The sequence below is a fragment of the Sesamum indicum genome, linkage group LG6 (genome assembly GCF_026168435.1).
Source record: "Sesamum indicum cultivar Baizhima isolate 11 linkage group LG6, ASM2616843v1, whole genome shotgun sequence".
NCBI classification, from domain to species: Eukaryota; Viridiplantae; Streptophyta; class Magnoliopsida; order Lamiales; family Pedaliaceae; genus Sesamum; species Sesamum indicum.
Window position 1 is genome coordinate 21094022 of NC_142662.1, and position 17856 is coordinate 21111877.

At 33.1% G+C, this 17856-nt stretch overlaps 2 protein-coding genes across 2 annotated transcripts; one reads left to right on the plus strand and one right to left on the minus strand.

Moving 5' to 3' along the window:
- Nucleotides 1–2472, plus strand: LOC105163993 (laccase-3). The gene is made up of 6 exons (XM_011082530.3): nt 1–136; nt 235–386; nt 546–790; nt 872–1000; nt 1098–2054; nt 2159–2472. The coding sequence occupies exons 1-6, from the start codon at nt 23–25 to the stop codon at nt 2287–2289; spliced, it is 1728 nt and encodes a 575-aa protein (XP_011080832.3). The 5' UTR covers nt 1–22; the 3' UTR covers nt 2290–2472.
- A 488-nt stretch (nt 2473–2960) lies between these two features.
- On the minus strand, nt 2961–5579 carry LOC105163992 (cation/H(+) antiporter 24). Its single transcript, XM_088881436.1, has 3 exons — nt 5341–5579; nt 4199–5194; nt 2961–4121 (listed from the first exon to the last, which is right to left on the minus strand). The coding sequence occupies exons 1-3, from the start codon at nt 5536–5538 to the stop codon at nt 2961–2963; spliced, it is 2355 nt and encodes a 784-aa protein (XP_088737562.1). The 5' UTR covers nt 5539–5579.
- Nucleotides 5580–17856: the final 12277 nt, after the last annotated feature.

Sequence of the window (17856 nt, forward strand, 5' to 3'; positions counted from 1 at the left end):
GAGTACCACGAAAGAAACAAAAATGGCTCCTCTCACTCCCATGCAGAAATCCAGCATTCTCTGCTTCACCGCTCTTCTGGCAATCATTCTCTTCTTCTCTTCTGCAACTGCGGAGACTCATTATCATCAATTCTTCGTATGTCTCTAACGTTGTTTCGTTCTCTTTATGTACGTAGTATTCCATGATTTGGAGTAACTCATGTCTTTCGCTATGTATTTGTATTGTGTTGATAGGTTCAACAAACGCCGGTGAAGAGATTGTGCAAAACTCACAACATAATCACGGTCAACGGGCAGTTCCCTGGACCAACTCTTGAAGTCCGAGATGGTGATACCCTCGTCATCAAGGTCGTGAACAGCGCTCGTTACAACGTCACTCTCCACTGGTAATATATCTTTTGTAGTTGATGTAGTATTTTCGTTTCTTTATAGAATTCTTATGCAAAAAACAAACACCAGAAACAAGCACATTGATTTTATGTTTGATTTTTTTATCTTATTTTCGCTCACGTTTCACAATCTATCCGTATTGTGTTGTCCATTAGGCATGGTATTCGTCAGATGAGGACGCCATGGGCAGACGGTCCAGAGTACGTGACACAGTGCCCGATTCAGCCCGGAGCAAGTTACACATATAGGTTTACCATTGAGAATCAGGATGGAACACTATGGTGGCATGCTCATAGTAGATGGCTTAGAGCAACTGTTTATGGAGCACTCATCATCTACCCGAAACTCGGCGTTCCCTATCCCTTCCCAAAGCCCACAAAGGAGATCCCTGTACTTCTAGGTATGAAAAAGACAAAAAATAAGCAGTTCCAGTTCTTGCATTCTGTGTGCATAGTTAGTTACTAGTGCATTTCTTGAACAGGAGAATGGTGGGATAGAGACATCATTAGCGTCTTACGACAGGCGACGTTTACTGGTGCTGCTCCAAATGCGTCCGATGCATACACCATCAACGGCCAGCCGGGAGATCTCTACCGATGTTCAAGCAAAGGTCATATGATGCACATTAGTTTTTCTTGTCTGATCAAATTGAATTTCTTTAGTTGTTTCAGCAGACTGACTTACTCTTCGCTTATTTGGTGACTTAGAAACCACAAAATTCTACGTGAAATCAGGGGAAACAGTTCTTCTGAGAATTATCAATGCTGCACTAAATCAAGAGCTCTTCTTCACAGTTGCCAATCACATGCTAACCGTGGTTGGAAATGACGCTACTTACAACAAGCCCTTTGCGACCAGAGTCGTCATGCTCGGTCCGGGGCAGACGACCAATGTCCTGCTCACGGCTAATCAAATTGCCGGCCGATATTACATGGCTACACGTGCATATGCCACTGCACAAAATGCCGCATTTGACAACACGACTTCAACTGCGATCTTGGAGTATGACTCTGTACCTTGTCCTTCCAAGACTGGAGTGGCCTCAAGACCATTAATGCCTGTTCTTCCACGTTTCAACGACACAGCCACGGTAACTGCATTCACAAGCCAACTGAGGAGTCTGCCTTCCAAGAATGCAAAAGTTCCTACTCAAATTGATGAGAATTTATTCTTCACTGTGGGATTAGGCCTAGTGAATTGCATGCCAGGACCAAGATGCCAGGGTCCAAACAACACTCGCTTTGCAGCGAGTATGAACAATATATCCTTTGTGCTTCCGAGAAGGACCTCCCTGTTACAAGCATACTACCAAAACATACCCGGTGTCTACACAATGGACTTCCCGCCTGTCCCTCTGGTTACCTTTGACTACACGGGCAACGTGAGTCGTGGGCTGTGGCAGCCTCGTTTTGGGACTAAACTGTACAAGTTGAAGTTTGGTTCGAACGTGCAGATAGTGTTGCAAGACACGGCTATTGTCACGACAGAGGACCATCCCATTCATCTTCACGGATACCATTTTTATGTAGTAGGTCAAGGGTTTGGCAACTTCAACCCGACTGTGGATACAGCAGGATTTAACCTCATCGACCCACCAGTACGGAACACCATTAATGTGCCGGTTGGGGGTTGGGCCGTCATTCGATTTGTAGCAGATAATCCAGGTATTGCATATTGCATCTCTCTCTCTCTCTCTATATATATATATACATATATTTCTAAATAAATCTACATATATTTCAATTCATATTTCAATGGTTGAATGCAGGAGTTTGGTTGATGCACTGTCACATAGACTCCCATCTGACTTGGGGCTTGGCTATGGCCTTCCTAGTTGAGAATGGACCTGGAGAATTACAATCCATAGAGGCTCCACCACCTGATCTCCCTCCTTGTTAGGAACAGAGTTGAAAATATATACACAACAGAACATGCTGCCGTAGAATTTTCTTGTTTTATCGATTCATACGGTCATTGTTGTCTTCATTACTGTTGTCTATGTTTAATTTGCATTGACTAAAGCAAGTTGAAAATTTGTTAATGCACTTCGTAGTGAGAAAATGGCATGCTTGATTTGTTTCACTTCCCAAGTCTTGAATACAAATGAATTTATCTCATGTTTCCCTGACTTAAATAACAACAAGAGTTAGGACGTAAGCTTATTTATTAACAAAATCATAGAGAAGACAAATAGCAGTTTGTGGAAAATCTTATTAATCCGGAAACTACTAGACTGATAAGCAGAATGTCATAAGATAACAGAATAAATGAACTCTGATGCAATAACACAAAAGTAGAACATACAGAACCTGAGCCAAGTGGTGTATGGATGTAAGAAGTTTGTAAAGGTTAATGAATCAATTAGGATTGTGGTTTCGCTTTGCAGGTCCTAAAAGCATACCAAAAAAGTAGTCTAATGTACTTTCTTGTTCCTAAATATCTTTATGCACATGTATAATACATCATAAGTCTAGTAGGAATGACCGGAAGCAAGCTTACAAGAACTCTTTCAACGATATACAGTTTCTTGTAAAGCAATCTTAATGTATGCTAAAATGTATCGACTACTTTTACATCAACCGCCACTTTGTACACCACGAAAATGCTGAAGCTCGCTTTTGCCCTCTTAAAATTTGTTGTTGCACTACCAAAATGGAAGCCCTGCTGCCGAAATCCATGGATGCAACGTAATCTCCTATAACACCAAGCTCACTGTTGTCCCTCTTGTTTGATAGTCCCTGTAGAAGAACAGGATTTATTCCATGCTTTCTTCCCATAATCCAAAGATCACAGCAGTCGCCATTCATTGCCTGGATTGCAGCAATGGTTTCTTCGCCATTCTTTACCACCACCTCTCGGTAAACAACACGATTATTCCCTTCGTTTTTCACCCAAAACCATGTCACTAGGCCATCGTCGAGATTCTTCTCCATTTCAGTTTCTTCGTCGTCTCGGTTTGGGAGAAATCTGATGACCGTGAGCGATATGGCTGGACTTGCAGCCACACGGTCTGCATAACAAAGGGCCTCCCTCGCATCTGCTCCACCCAAGAAAAGAACGACAAGGTGATGCATCGAGCTTCTCAAAACGCCATTAACCATATTTGGGTAGGTACTTCTGTCGACTAGGATCCCTACAGTGCAAGGTGCGTGCGACAAGACGTTAGAGCTCACCGATTGTACTTGCTTAAGGGTTCTCGTCCCTGAGTGGTTATCTGTCAGTTTCTTGTGAAATGGTACGATGATCAAACAAGCATGTTTACAAAGAGCCAACTCGCAGATGTTCTGGTACATGCTTCTCTTGATGGTTATTGCTGTAAAAGGATATATCTTTATGAACTCCCCTCTGGTTTCCTGAAAAATCTTTAAAGCATTATGGATTGAACTGATGTGAGACCGATCATCTTTTTTATCTTCATTCTCGTGGTCAATGAACACTGGGTTGCTACGACCAACGAGCTCAATGAGATGCAAAGTGTAGACTGAGAAAGGACTGTCAACCGTTGGATTAGAGAGTTCGAGTAATTTCATAAGTCCGTACAGATTTTCTTCTTCATGGATACAAGCTACGATATGGAGTTCAGTGTTAGGAGGTGTATGTTGAATATTTCGTCTCCGGTTCACCATGTAAGGCCTTGTCGGATCATACAAAATACTGATTAAGGGTGTGAATAATGCAGTCACAACTGCAGTTAATAGAACTAGAATTGTGAAATGTTCCTGCCGTATCATCTGCAGAGGACAATAGATCAGAATCAAAGACATATCAGAAAGTTTAGAATCATCAGTTGAAAATCCTGAAAAGTTACCTTAAAGTCCATCCAATGCAGAAACAAAAGAAGTTCCACTTCACCCCTTAGACTCATTATTAAGCTAAGAGTGAGACTATCTCTAATTGTCAAGTCCAAGTAACGAGCTATGATGAGAGTGGCAGCCATTTTAATTGTGTATCCGGCTAAGACCATGTAAAAGAGCGGTTTCCAGTCATCCGCCAGGGAGGACAAATCCGTGATCATGCCAACATACATAAATGAAAACGGCATGAGAAAAACCATGGCAATTGTCTCGCTTTTCTCCACAAGAATCGCTCCCAGTGGGGGGCCGTCGGGGACAACCAACCCAAGCCACAACGGTCCATTAGCAATGGCTAGGCCAAACATGTCAGCGAAAAATCCAGCTACCATAACACTCAACAATATGATGACAACGTAAATTTGATCAACTGGCTTCCCTTGGGGGGTTGTTCGCACAATCCACAACATGGCTTGCCTAACACCACCCATGATCGATGCCATAAAGACTACCAATGAAACAAGATACAACAAACCAGCTATAGGCTTATGTTCCCCCTGTTTGGTCGCCTCGAATATAATAACCCCAGTGATTCCGATCACATCACTGATTACTGCTGACGACAAGGCCATCCGTCCGATCTCAGAGCTCACTAGGTTGAGCTCCTTCACAATGGAGTACAAAACAGGAAATGCTGTGATAGCCAAAGATGACGTAACACCCCAAATTGAAGAAACTTTCGCCAGTTCCTTGTCCAAAGATTTCCTCACCATAATCGCGATGCTTAAGCTACCAATCAACGGTACAAGTACTCCAACCAGTGCAATATACCAATGTTTTTTATCGACTCTCCTTAGTATTGATAAGTCCATTTTCACCCCAGCCATGAAGAGGAAATACATGAATCCCATTACTCCAAGATTCTTTATCACATAATCCGCATTATCAGGGAACATATAGCTATGAAATTTCTTACTACGGCTTAATACAGATGGTCCAAGTATAATGCCACCCTAGAATCAATCAAAAGCACATAAAAAAAAAAAAAAAACGTATTAGCATGAAAGCACAGAGAAACGAACATTTATCGTACACATTTCTCTTGATCATCATTTTCAATGGTGTAAAACACAAAAATAGAAAAAGATACAGAACTCACAATGATTTCCGAGACAACCTTTGGCTGTCTTAGAGGCTTGAGGAGAAACCGAACAACACGAGAAATGATAATGATAGACGACAACTCTAACAGCAAAAGAGGAAAAGAATACTTCAATGGATTTTGGCCGTAGAAAATACCAAAGGCGTGATCGTTCCTTATCGCCCTACATATAACAACATTTTGCTTCATCGCCATTGTTGGTATGAATTGAGGATTGTTGCTATTCTACTCTTCCATTCATCACAGTATAGAACCAGAAAAGAAGAAAAATTAAGTGCAAAGATGGGAGGCATCAGCCCATGCATGCATATTGCAAGAAACTAACACTGAGATGTGAAGGATTGGACAAGCGCAAATATAGTATTGCACTTCCTGGAGTTAGTTAATATGGTTTATGCCTACTATTTGATTCCTTTTTGCCCTTTGAGAAATTACTTCACAATCTGATTTTTGACTTCTTGTGGCATCAAATTAGACCCCGTTTTCCATATAAATACCTCATTATCACATTATATTAGGTAAGTATAGACATTTTTATAAAAATAATCCTAGTCCTTTGTATATCTCTAACGTATAGTATTAGACTGACTTGTCTGTCCGATGTTTAAGGGGAAAAATACAAGCAATACTCGTATAATATTATAAATGAGCATATTATCCCCATATAGAAAAAGAATAATAATTTATCTGTCTGTAAAATACAGTAATTTACCTCCAAATTTTTCAAAATGAAGCAATTTAGTTCGAGGAGGTAAAATGGTTCATTTTAAAAAGCATAAGGGGGTAAACTGCTGTTTTTTTCATAGGGAGATAATTTATTCATTTGCAATATCGTAGGGGGTTAAATTGTTATTCACCTCGTGTTTAAGGCTGTAAATGATTCCAGCTGAGTGTATTATTATTCAAACTTGTTTGAATTATTCTTGAATTTAAAAAATTGTGGTTGCATTTGGTTTATTACTGATACAATCAAGTTCAAACCAAGTTGTAGTTAATTCAATGAAACATGAGTAACTGAATTTGAATAATTTAATATTTTTAAATATATTTTATTATTTTTAGATATTCATCGAATTGAGATACTTGAAAGTTTATCGATCAAAAAATTTTGTCCGAGATTGATTATTTAAGTTTAACACATTGAGATCAAACGAGATTTTTAAATCGATCTCAAACCAGTAATGAATAGTTTAATTTATTTTTCATTCCTAAAGGTGTTTAGCCTGAAAATAACGTTTCCAATGACTCGTTCATACTGCACTTCACATTAAATGAAAGGACAGATGATTTCATCCCCGTTTTAGAGGACATCCGCATTAATTTCTTGTACCCTTTCCAAATTCACTAGGAAAGAGCAATATGTTCTTGAGTGTGGGAAACACATTTTATGTATCTTATTATATATGCTATGATTTACATTTATCACATGCAAAATATAAAAACAAATAGAATTAAATGTATTTTTGGTCCAGTAACTTAGTTATTTGATATTTTATTTCTTTAACTTTTTAGAATAACATTTTAGTCCTACATATTTTTAACTTTTGGAATTCCAGTCTTGTTTTTAGCCAGAGTTCACCTTCATCGGCGAGAGGAGTGAATTTCAGCAAAAAAAAAAAAAAAAGAGACTTAAATAGCTAAAACATGTAGGATCAAAATGCTACCTTAAAAATTTAAAGGCAAAAGTGCTAGAAAAATGAGCTAAAAGGAACACTAGCCCTACATATTTTAAAAGGTAGTGACATTACAAGAAAATTGATCAATAGCAATGAAAAAAAATTAGTGTCAAGTTAATTAGTAAGTAAACTTATCGTTGCTAATTTACATTATTTAATAAAAAAACTTACTTAGTAATCAATTTAGCAACAAAAATTTACTTGCTATAATTGTTTAAAATATGTTTTAAATAGTACATATTAGCAATGAAAGTTTTAGTTGCCAATTAGTTCGATGTTGATTTTAGTATTAATATTTATCATAGCTATTGAGCCATTTTTATTGTAGTATGTGAGATGCATATGTATTTTTTTCGGAAGGAAGGGCAAACTCCAACTATAAGATAGTAGCTCTTCCAGAGCCTTCAACAAGATTACTAACTCTTGAAATAGTATTCACATTTGTTCTTGTCATTAACAAATTTGAGAAAATTTTCTTGTTTCTCAGAATTGTATGCGTAGTTGCACTATCAACAAGACAATGCTCATTGTCATTGAGATTTTTAATGGCTTGATCCATTCTATATAAATAGAATAGGCATATAATAAGTAAAAGAAAAACTTCATTCATAAAATATAAAAATATTATACTTATCATCGCTTCAGGGATGATATTGCACATAATTGGTACAAAATATTCACCTACTACTGGAGATGATTTTAACTCATTACTTACTTCAAGAAACAATAAAATTTTATAGAACATATCAACTTCAGGGAATGAAGAATTGTATGGCTGCTTCTGAAGGCAATATCACATCCACTTCAGGGGATGAAATCGAGAATATATATATATATATATATCTGTGTGTGTGTGTGTCTACTTCAGGAGACATTGAATTATACATAATATAATTACTCATATTTTATTATGAATAATCAAGAATAAAAGTAACTATGATATTGTAGAGGTAAACAAACAAATAATAAATATTATACTAGAAAAATTAACATTTTACCTTGATCGAGCGTAACGTCGTGCTGATAACGTGTTATAAACTTAGAGAACTTCTAAGTTTATTGGCCTATCACTCCTAATAGAATATAAAGAAACACTATATATTTCCTCCAAATCACTTTGTTATTCTCTCAAAAAGCTTCTTTTACAAATAAAATACATGGTGGTATTTATACACCACCAAATCTGTGGTTACAAAATACACTATAACTATTATAATTACAAAACATCATGGGGATATAAAAGGGTGTAACATAATAAATATTAAAAATAAATATCAAAAGGTGTATACATTCATAAATACATATTATATATAATAGCTTCAGATTTCTGTCGAATTTTCGTACAGTTTTTTTGAATGTCCGAATGATTTTCAAGAACATTGGGCTATCAATTGCTATCCATCGAAAATTCATTGTAAAAAGCCATAAAAAAATCCCGACGGGCATAATTAGCCGTGGGAAATAGTCTGAAAGCGAAAGATGTGATACATAAGATGAGTAAGAAATAGGAAGTATGTGTTGATTAATCTCTAAATGTCTAAGACAAGAGAACACAATCATGAAGGTACATCAACGAGATCGATGGGACTTATATAAGAAGCCATTCATACCCCAAATTTCCAGTTGGTTTAGCCAAAAAGTAAGTAATGCATCACAAGCATACCATCATCATGAAATTAGAATAATTTCTAACAGTGGAGATTAAGATCCAGACATGTTTCTTATGCATTATACAATGTCCGATGTTCAATAAGTGGAAACTAACGCCTACCGTCTGTCGGCACTCTCACCAGCCCGCAAGGGTTTTTGTTTTGTTTTTTTTTTTTTTTATCCTACTTTTTTTGTGATAATTTTATGATTGGTTTTTATTGATCGTTGAGTTTTAGCAGACAGTTGATAAGGTTAGATTTTGTAACCATAAAAAAGGGGTAAATTAATGTTGTTTCTACTGAAATTTGATATGGTTACAAATACTCTTTTATTGTTTGAAAAAATTATGAATTCTCCCTTCAAATGAAAATAATTGCGTAGGCCCTCAAAAGTAATATTTGAAAACATATAAAAAAATCTGTGGGTGAGTAAAGTAAAAAATCCGTAGAATATATTATTCCATAAAAATATTTTAAAAAATTCTAAAAAAAATATATAAAATTAGATGGAAAACGTAATGATGGATAAAGGAATAAGCTCGTCGTTAGACGAACAGTAAAACGAGAAAGTGGGTATTATAATTTCTCAATCAACTAGAAAGCATTTGTAATTATGATAAATTTCGAACAAAACGAGCTTATCCTAAAAAAGTAAAAAAAGTTTGGATGTTTTTAAAATAAAAAAAAAACTACATTTTTCATGTTATAACTTTGGGAGTAGCATTTTAAAAATTCATAATTATTAGGGTGATAATATAATTGATGAGGTCATAACTCATTTATACCTTTAATTGTGCTGAAATTGTCTGATGTGACAAAAAGAATGAAAAAAATAAATTGAAATTTTTGCCAACAAAGTGATTACTCACCATTCACTCTATACAATTAATGGCATTTTGAGGAAACTGTGTTTTGATTGCTATAATTAGAGTAGGGGATGGCATGCACTTGAAGGTTAATTAATTATGTGGGTGGAAATTTGAGTTTCAAATTTTTATGCTATTTAAGTCCAAAGTCAATCAGAATACCCAAAAAATTCATCGGAATAGTATGTTGTTGCAAACATGTGAAAATTAAATTGGTGATTGCCAGATTGAACGATGAATTAGCAGGCCAAACACCTGGCATTTATATGTTGACAAAATGAAAGAAATTAAAAGGGAGAGAATGAACGCAACCATTTTGGAGATATTATAAATGATCAAATGATCTTTTTATAAAAAAAAAAATCACAATTTACCTCTTCGTGTTTTTTAAAGAGATGAATAGCAAATTATCCCCCTATGATATTGAAAATGAGCACATCACCTCCCTATGAAAAAAATATAGCAATTTATCCCTCTATACTTTTTAAAAAGAAGTAATTTACCTCCTTATTCAGAGAGGTAATACTTCATTTTAAAAAAGATGGGGAGGTAAATTATTGTATTTTAAAAAATATAGGGAGGTAGATCGGTATTTGTTTTTTCATAAGGGAGTAATTTACTCATTTGCGATATTACAAATAGGTTGCTTGCATTTTTTCCTTTTCAAAAATACAGTAATTTACTCCTTTGTATTTTTCGAAATGAAATAATTTACCTGTTTCGGTATGGAAATAAATTATTTTATTTTTTTTAAAGAGAAATTTATTCATTACAATATCAAATTGACGTAAATTGCATTGAACTCGAATATCCCACACTAGGCGAGGGCATAGGTGGGGTTGCTTAGTAACTTGAAGCCACTATCGAAGATGATGATGACGACCTACGGCTTTATGATTCCAATGAGGAAGAAGAGCCACCAAATACCCTACTCTGTAACTATGAAATTCAAATATTATGGATAATCATCATTATTGGTATTGGAAATTGTAAAAAAGATGAGATGAGTTTGGGTTCTAATATTACTACTAAAATAACAAATAGTTTGAGTGATATGGAAAAATAGCCTTTTTGACATGGATAATTACACTCTTTTTCTTTATGACAATCAGAGTCGATTTTTTGGTTCTTCGATTTAGACCCCTTCCAGATAGAGCGAGTTTGGGGCGAGTTCGGATTTTAAAATAGTGGATTCGTTCGGTTCAGGATGGGTTACGGGTTTTGTACCAAATCCGCTCGGGTCTTTTTTCTTTTAATATTTAGTTATTTATATGTGATATATTATTAATAGAAAATTATGATATTATAGATCAATTTTTAAATTATTTTGTATATATCCAACTCTATATGTGAAATACCAAAAAATTAGTTGAATGTATTATTTGTATGGATAATTTATTTTAGATAAAAATAATAATATTAAATTACCAAAATTTACAATGATATTTAGTATTCTTTATAGAAAAAATATTTTAGATAAAACTATGTTAATTTAAATTAATATTACTCATTGAGAAACATAAAAGATTAAATGAATATTGTATTTATATTATACAATTCATCGTACATAAAAAATTATGTTAAAGTACCTAAAATTTAAAATGATATTAGTTATAATAATAAAACTTTACTTGATTGTATTCTTTATATAATTTATTTTAGATCAAAATCTATATTAAATTACTAAATTTTAAAATAATATTACTTAATAAAAGAGAATAGAAATCTAATTGAATGTATATTTTGTGTTATATAATTAATTTTAAATTGAAAACTATGTTAAAATATTTAAATCTAAACTAATATTACTTATTGAAAAGTTAACATATTAGTTGAATATATTTTCTGCATTATATAAATTCATTTTAAATAAAAAATTATGTTAAATTATTAATTTAATTAATATTACTTAATTAAAAAATAAAACTTTAAATTAGACGGGACAGGGCGAGTCTGGGCGGGTTTGTGGGGCGGGGCAGGGTTTTTAAGGGGATGGGACGAGGTATAGGTCCGGGTGGAAAATGATTCATATCTGAATAGCATTCGTATGATTGGTATACATACAAAATATAAGGCATTGGAATGATCATTCCTTAGTTGATTCCAATCACATGCATGATTGTAATAAAAAAGGAACGGTTAACAATGGAATGAAATTATTTTTATGATAGATTTACCCTTTAGTATATATCGATTTTGGGAACATTGAATGCATTTATAAAAATCTAATACGTGAATAAAAAAATATGAAAAATTTATTTATATACTTAGAACACATAAATAATATTTTTCTGCAAAAGATATTATATTAATTTGAACAACCAAATTAATTAATGTATATAATATAATGATGACGATATATTACTTTGGAGTAAATAAAAAAACACATACAATTTAATAAATTACTTGAGTCTGAACAAAATTGAGAGTCCAAACAATTTACTATATGCACATATTCATAATTAAATCTGCACATGCTATTTTTTCTAGGCGAAACCATTGCTATCAAACTAATTCGATGTTTTTCACAAAGAAGCATTCTTACTGTTTCCCCATTTTTCTGGCAAATTGCGATTTTGATATCGTTTTTATTGTCTTTATATGCTATGTGATGTGGTTTCATCATAATCATATAATTTTTATTTAAATTTTCACATGAACGAGTGAGGAAATAAATGAGTAATCATACAAGAAGAAGATTTACAGAAAGTGAAAGTCCATAAAATTTACCTCATAATTTTGATAGTTATAAACTTAAAGAAGATGATGAGAGAAATCGGAAGACGAAGAAGATGATGAGAGAAGGTAAAAAAGATGAAAAAGACGTAGATTTTATTTTGGTTTATAAGGATAATTTTGTCAAGGGAAAAAATATTTCATTCCCAACATAATAGGAATAGATAATACGATGGTGTGGGGATGGAATCACTGTTCCCTTTCATTCTAATCCTCGCCTTATAAATTACGATACAATTCTATTTACTTTTAAAAAATACAAATTAAATAAATAATTTATATATAGATAATAGTAAAATTCAAGTTAAACACAATTAATAGAAAAATTATTTTTTTAATCCATTAAGTATGTTTAATATTAATTTTAGTTTAGTAACTATTGCCATTTTTTAAAAAAAATCCAGTAACTTGAAAATTTAATTAAAAAAGGTCCTTCAATGGACAATTTTATTTTTATGGCCAGAAATATTACGTGGCATGCCAGCTAGATATGTTTTGGTGATTTTTTAAGCTTACGTGGTAATTGAGATAAGGTGGAAAATATGTTGGACATATTTTCAATTATATTATATTTTATAAAATTAAAATTATTATTTAAAAAAAATTATTCCCCCTACCCCTCCTTCGCTTCCCCTCTCTCCACCTCCAGTAGAGAGAGGTGACGCGACCAGAATTCCCAATCTACTCGAGAACCCAAATCTATTTCTAGCCTGGTCGTCTAGAGGTGGAGGGCAATGGTGTCGCTGTCCTCAGCAGTGGCCACATGTCATTATAATTTTGATATTAAAATAATATCCAGTCAGCATTAATAGTCACATGTCGTTACACATGATTGTATGGGTGTATAGGTTGCCAGAAGTTCAAAAACTCACGAGCGACTTCAGCAATTTTCGGCTAGCTTTTAAATTCTCATTGGAATAATGCCTACAAAAATCAGACTAAATTTCACTAGATTATGAAACTCAAAGGACTTAAAAAAATGGGCATAGTTACAACACTACAATTAATATTACAATACTTAGCGGACTAAAAATAATTTTTCACAATTAATATGTATAAGAACACAAAAAATTATTGAATAAAAAAAATTACATTATTTTAATAACTAAAGTTATTTAGAATTGTGACTAAATTCTTTGATAAAAATAATCAATCATACAATTTTTTAAATTTAAAAAAAATTAAGTATTATCTAATATCAAAATAAAATTAAAATTATATTATTAATTAGTTTATCCTACAACAATTTAAAATTCTTTAGAACACTTAATTATCTAAATTTAAATAAAAATAAAAAATTGTTTTATTAAGTGACAAAATAAAATTCAAAAAGCTATCCATTGTATATGCACATATATATAGCGTCTATATTTCTGATTTATTATACATAGATTTTAAAAAATTCAATATTCATGTACTAAATTTTCTTCTTCATTCGTTAAAAAGAATTTATTATGCACACATCCCCATTATATATTTAATAATGGTTGATGGTTGGCATTGTCGCATCATTAATTATTTTAGCTATGATAATTATTTTGGATAACTTTTTTTTTTAATTTTAAAAATGGACATTTTATTTTAGAAGATGAAAAAGAGTAGGGAGAGTTATAAATTTGGACCAAAAAAATTATAAAATATAGGGATAATTACACTCTCTTCCCCGAATGTTTGGTATAATTACATGTAAATCTCCTGTGATTTAAAAAATTACATCCAACACTCTTGAGGTTTACTCCCGTCTAATAAATAAGTCCTCATGTTTGTTGGTATTCACCAAATTTGCTGATATTAACCAAAAAATCTATGTTTTACCTCCAATTAACTTATTACTGATCTATTATAAGTCAAATAAATATTTTTATGATCAAATTACCCTCATACGCTTCACGCGCTAATGGATGACATGAGGTATATCTTCACCTTTATAAAGGTAGTTTAGTCGAAAAAATAATTTGACCTACAATAAATCAGTAATAACTTAATTGAGGATAAATAATTTTCATTAAATTTTTTTATTAATATCAACAAATTTTGTGAATTTTGACTAACGGTGGGACTTCTTTATTAAACAGAAGCAAATTTTGCTAGATGTAATTTTAGAAATTATAAAAAATTCATGTGTAATTATACCAATTCTCAGGAGAAGAGAGTGTAGCTATCCTAAAATATAATGGGAAATGAATCATAAAGATGAAGCCCCAAACATTTGTAAAGGTAGAACACAAATACTTTACACGGTCCATGCATTATGCCCTTTTGTTGTCCGGTCTTCCTTCTATAAATAGGCTCCCAACCTTCTCATTTCTTCCCCACCATGTCTATTCTTGATAAAAGAAAAACAACAAATCAGAAAAAAAAAAAAAAAAAAAAAAGAAAAGCCCAACCAACTCAGGAAAAATCTCCCTTGGTTTCTACAGCGTTATATGTTAATGAAGCTTTTTCTCAGTAGTGGAGGATCTGTAAAGCTCAGGAGGGATAGCGCCACAGCTGACGAACGAACGTACAATTGCTTGTCCGTCTCTAAAGCTAGCTACGTAATTGGTTGTGGCGCTATCTATCCTGAGTTTCATGGCTCCTTCTTGCTCGCACTGTGTCTGCCTGCTTGAATTCATCAGATCTATAGTAACAAGAAGGGTTTATGCTCTCAATCTGTTCTTTTATTTTTGTTTTTTGTTTCCTTTTGAATTGTTGTTTATTACTATTTTTAATTATCACAGTCGATCTCATATTATTATGAGTTAATTCCTTTTTCTTGCCTTTACAGAATGATGATTGAGCCTCAAGCTTTCTCACCCTTTTTTCCTTTTTTTGTGGGGTGGGGTGTGCTAGCTAGCTAGGTTTTGAGGGATCATTGCTGGATAATTAAATTTGCACCTTCATTCAGGGACAAAATCATCTCTCTCTCTCTCTCTGTATATATGTGTGTGTGAGAGAGAGAGTTGGGTCCTAATGATTATTTCTTGTGGAGGTGATGAGGATTTTGATGGGGTTGTGGTGCATGCTTGAACCTAATAATCTTTCCTATAATATATATATATATGTGTGTATCAATCTATATATAGAGTAACAGTTTGCAATCATCTTCATAGAAAGAAAGGAAATATTTCTACTCCACACAACACACACATACATGTGTGTTTGTATTTTCTGAATTTCATCAGAGTAATTAAACACACACACATATATATAGGTTTAATTTGTCAACGGCAAGAATCTAGTCAAGAACATTTATAACTTTTTGATTAATTCTTAAATTCTCCGAAACTAATTAATTATAAAACAAAGGTCCTCAAGCCTGATTATTTTTCCATGGAATTTGAGACGAAATGTAAAAATCACCAATTATTTATCGTCCAACGATAAGTGAAAAATCACAGAGAAAACCCCAGAAGAATACATTAACTTGTTTCTAGGCGTACTATACATACATGAGTCGATCGGGATGCAGAGCAGCATAATGATATATGATTGTTCTTTCTTCTTCTCGTACTCTGCTGCGATCGATACTGTACATGTTCATGATGATCGTGATGTGGGGACGTTCCTTGGTTCGGCAAGTTAATATAGAGTTCATCAATCACACGACAAATACATATATATAATTTAAGACCAGCGATCGACCAATATCACATGATAAGTGTAATAACAATGACCAGACGTAATGATTTTGAACAAGAATTTAGTATATTTCTCATATATATATATATATGTGTGTGTTGTACGTGTCTAGATCGATCTGTTGAGAAATTAAATTTCATTAAATTTCGATTCAGAAATCTGAGGAATATATGAGTCGAGAAAAAGAGTTGCAGGTGAGGCATTTGATGTATGTGGGGGAGAGTACTGTGGTCTGTGGCTAGCTAGCTAAGGGCATTAATGGAGTCTGAGAGTGATGATGATGATGAAGCATTTCTGTACGCAGAAGGCCTTTAAGAGTTATGGGCACTTGCTAGCTAGGGTTTTATTTTTCTTACATGCTTTTGACTTAAATTTTGTGCAGGCTTTGCAATAATGGCCCACGAATATCTATAGCTGCCGATGTTGACTCCTTTTTTCCCAATTTACTTCATTTCTTCTTACCTTTCACCACTAATTAATTCTGCATCTATCATTTTATTATATACTTCCATCAATTTTAATTAGCCTCATGTATACTAAATATTTTAATATTGTTACATATCTTCCTCTTTTTAAAGCGCTAACATATTATATTTTATTTTTATTTTACACATATAATTATGCTACATAAAAAAAAAAAACAATGTAGTTCGACATACGGTAAATATGTAATAAGTTATGTGTATTTAATGTGAAGTATGAAATAAAATTGTATAAAAATGGAGAATAAAATTTGTGGTATATTTCACACCATATATATATATATTTGTTTTTGTATTATTACAAGATAGGAAGAAAAGACGGTGGGAATCTATTACACTTTAGTGTCTTATGTTAGTGCCAGACTTATGTATAATTGACACGTATCCCTTTTGAGAATTAAAAGTATAATTAATTAAATTGAACTATATCCAAAAATATTGCCACATATATATCATATAGGCGTGGGTGTGGTACTAATGTATAATACTAAAGTGGGATAAAGATAGTACGTACTTCACGTAGGAAAAGGGCAAGTTACCAAACAACTCTCTGTGGGGTGCGCTAAAAATCTTCCACTGTTGTAAAATGTCCAATTTCCTAAATATAAGCATATTGCCATGAACTCGTCGAAATACAAAATTCACCATCATAAAAACAAAAGTAAAAGAAAAACCTACGTCTCCCATGCGTAATCCAGGTACGAACCTTTTCCTGTAAATAAATTAAATTAATGTCTAAATAATTTTAACTTAATTATTGGTTTTATTTACTAGAGCTACTATAGTTTAGATGGTGAAATAAATAGCATAAAATTTCTTTTAAACTGCATAATTAAGCATATATATGAAAAGAAAGATATATAAGAGTTAAATTCAGAAAAATAATGATTCAATTTGGAACTTAGAAAAAGGTGACATTATAGATAGATATGTCACATTACTCTTCTCTTATCCTTTATAACTAACAAACATGCTAAATTATATATAAGGAGTTCGTACAATGCATGCCAGATGTAGAGTCACGATTTGTCGGGGCATCACTTTTTGGAAATCTGATTTTACTTTAGGACACATTACATGCCTAGTTGCATGGGGACAAAGAAACCATGTTCTCTGTGGCACATGATACCCAAATTTCTGTTGGCATAATGAGATCGGGTAATCTGATGTTAGTGCACAATGTGCTTCCACAGAGACATCCACCATTAATTAAAGTAGCTACCTGCCTGCCCTGTGAAATCCACTTTGCTCTTAATTTCATTCTTGTGTGAAATGATCATATAGCTTGTGTTTGTTTTTGGTGTTCATGAAAAGAAGTAAACGAAGAGGACTCTGCATATTTGGCTCATTAAAGAATTATGATACATAGGGGAATAGTTATAATTCTATTATTAAAAGTTAGGTTTAATTGTATTTAGTGTCCTGTATATAAGGGAGGTCGGCAAAATAAGGATCGTAAATATAAACGTGGTAGAGAGTACCT

Coding starts and splice junctions, on each gene's coding strand:
- LOC105163993 (XM_011082530.3), top strand. CDS start 23: ATGGCTCCTCTCACTCCCATGCAGAAATCCAGCATTCTCTGCTTCACC. Junction 137..234: donor CTCATTATCATCAATTCTTC/GTATGTCTCTAA, acceptor TTGTGTTGATAG/GTTCAACAAACGCCGGTGAA. Junction 791..871: donor GGAGATCCCTGTACTTCTAG/GTATGAAAAAGA, acceptor TTTCTTGAACAG/GAGAATGGTGGGATAGAGAC.
- LOC105163992 (XM_088881436.1), bottom strand. CDS start 5,538: ATGGCGATGAAGCAAAATGTTGTTATATGTAGGGCGATAAGGAACGAT. Junction 5,195..5,340: donor AGGTTGTCTCGGAAATCATT/GTGAGTTCTGTA, acceptor GATTGATTCTAG/GGTGGCATTATACTTGGACC. Junction 4,122..4,198: donor TGCATTGGATGGACTTTAAG/GTAACTTTTCAG, acceptor TGTCCTCTGCAG/ATGATACGGCAGGAACATTT.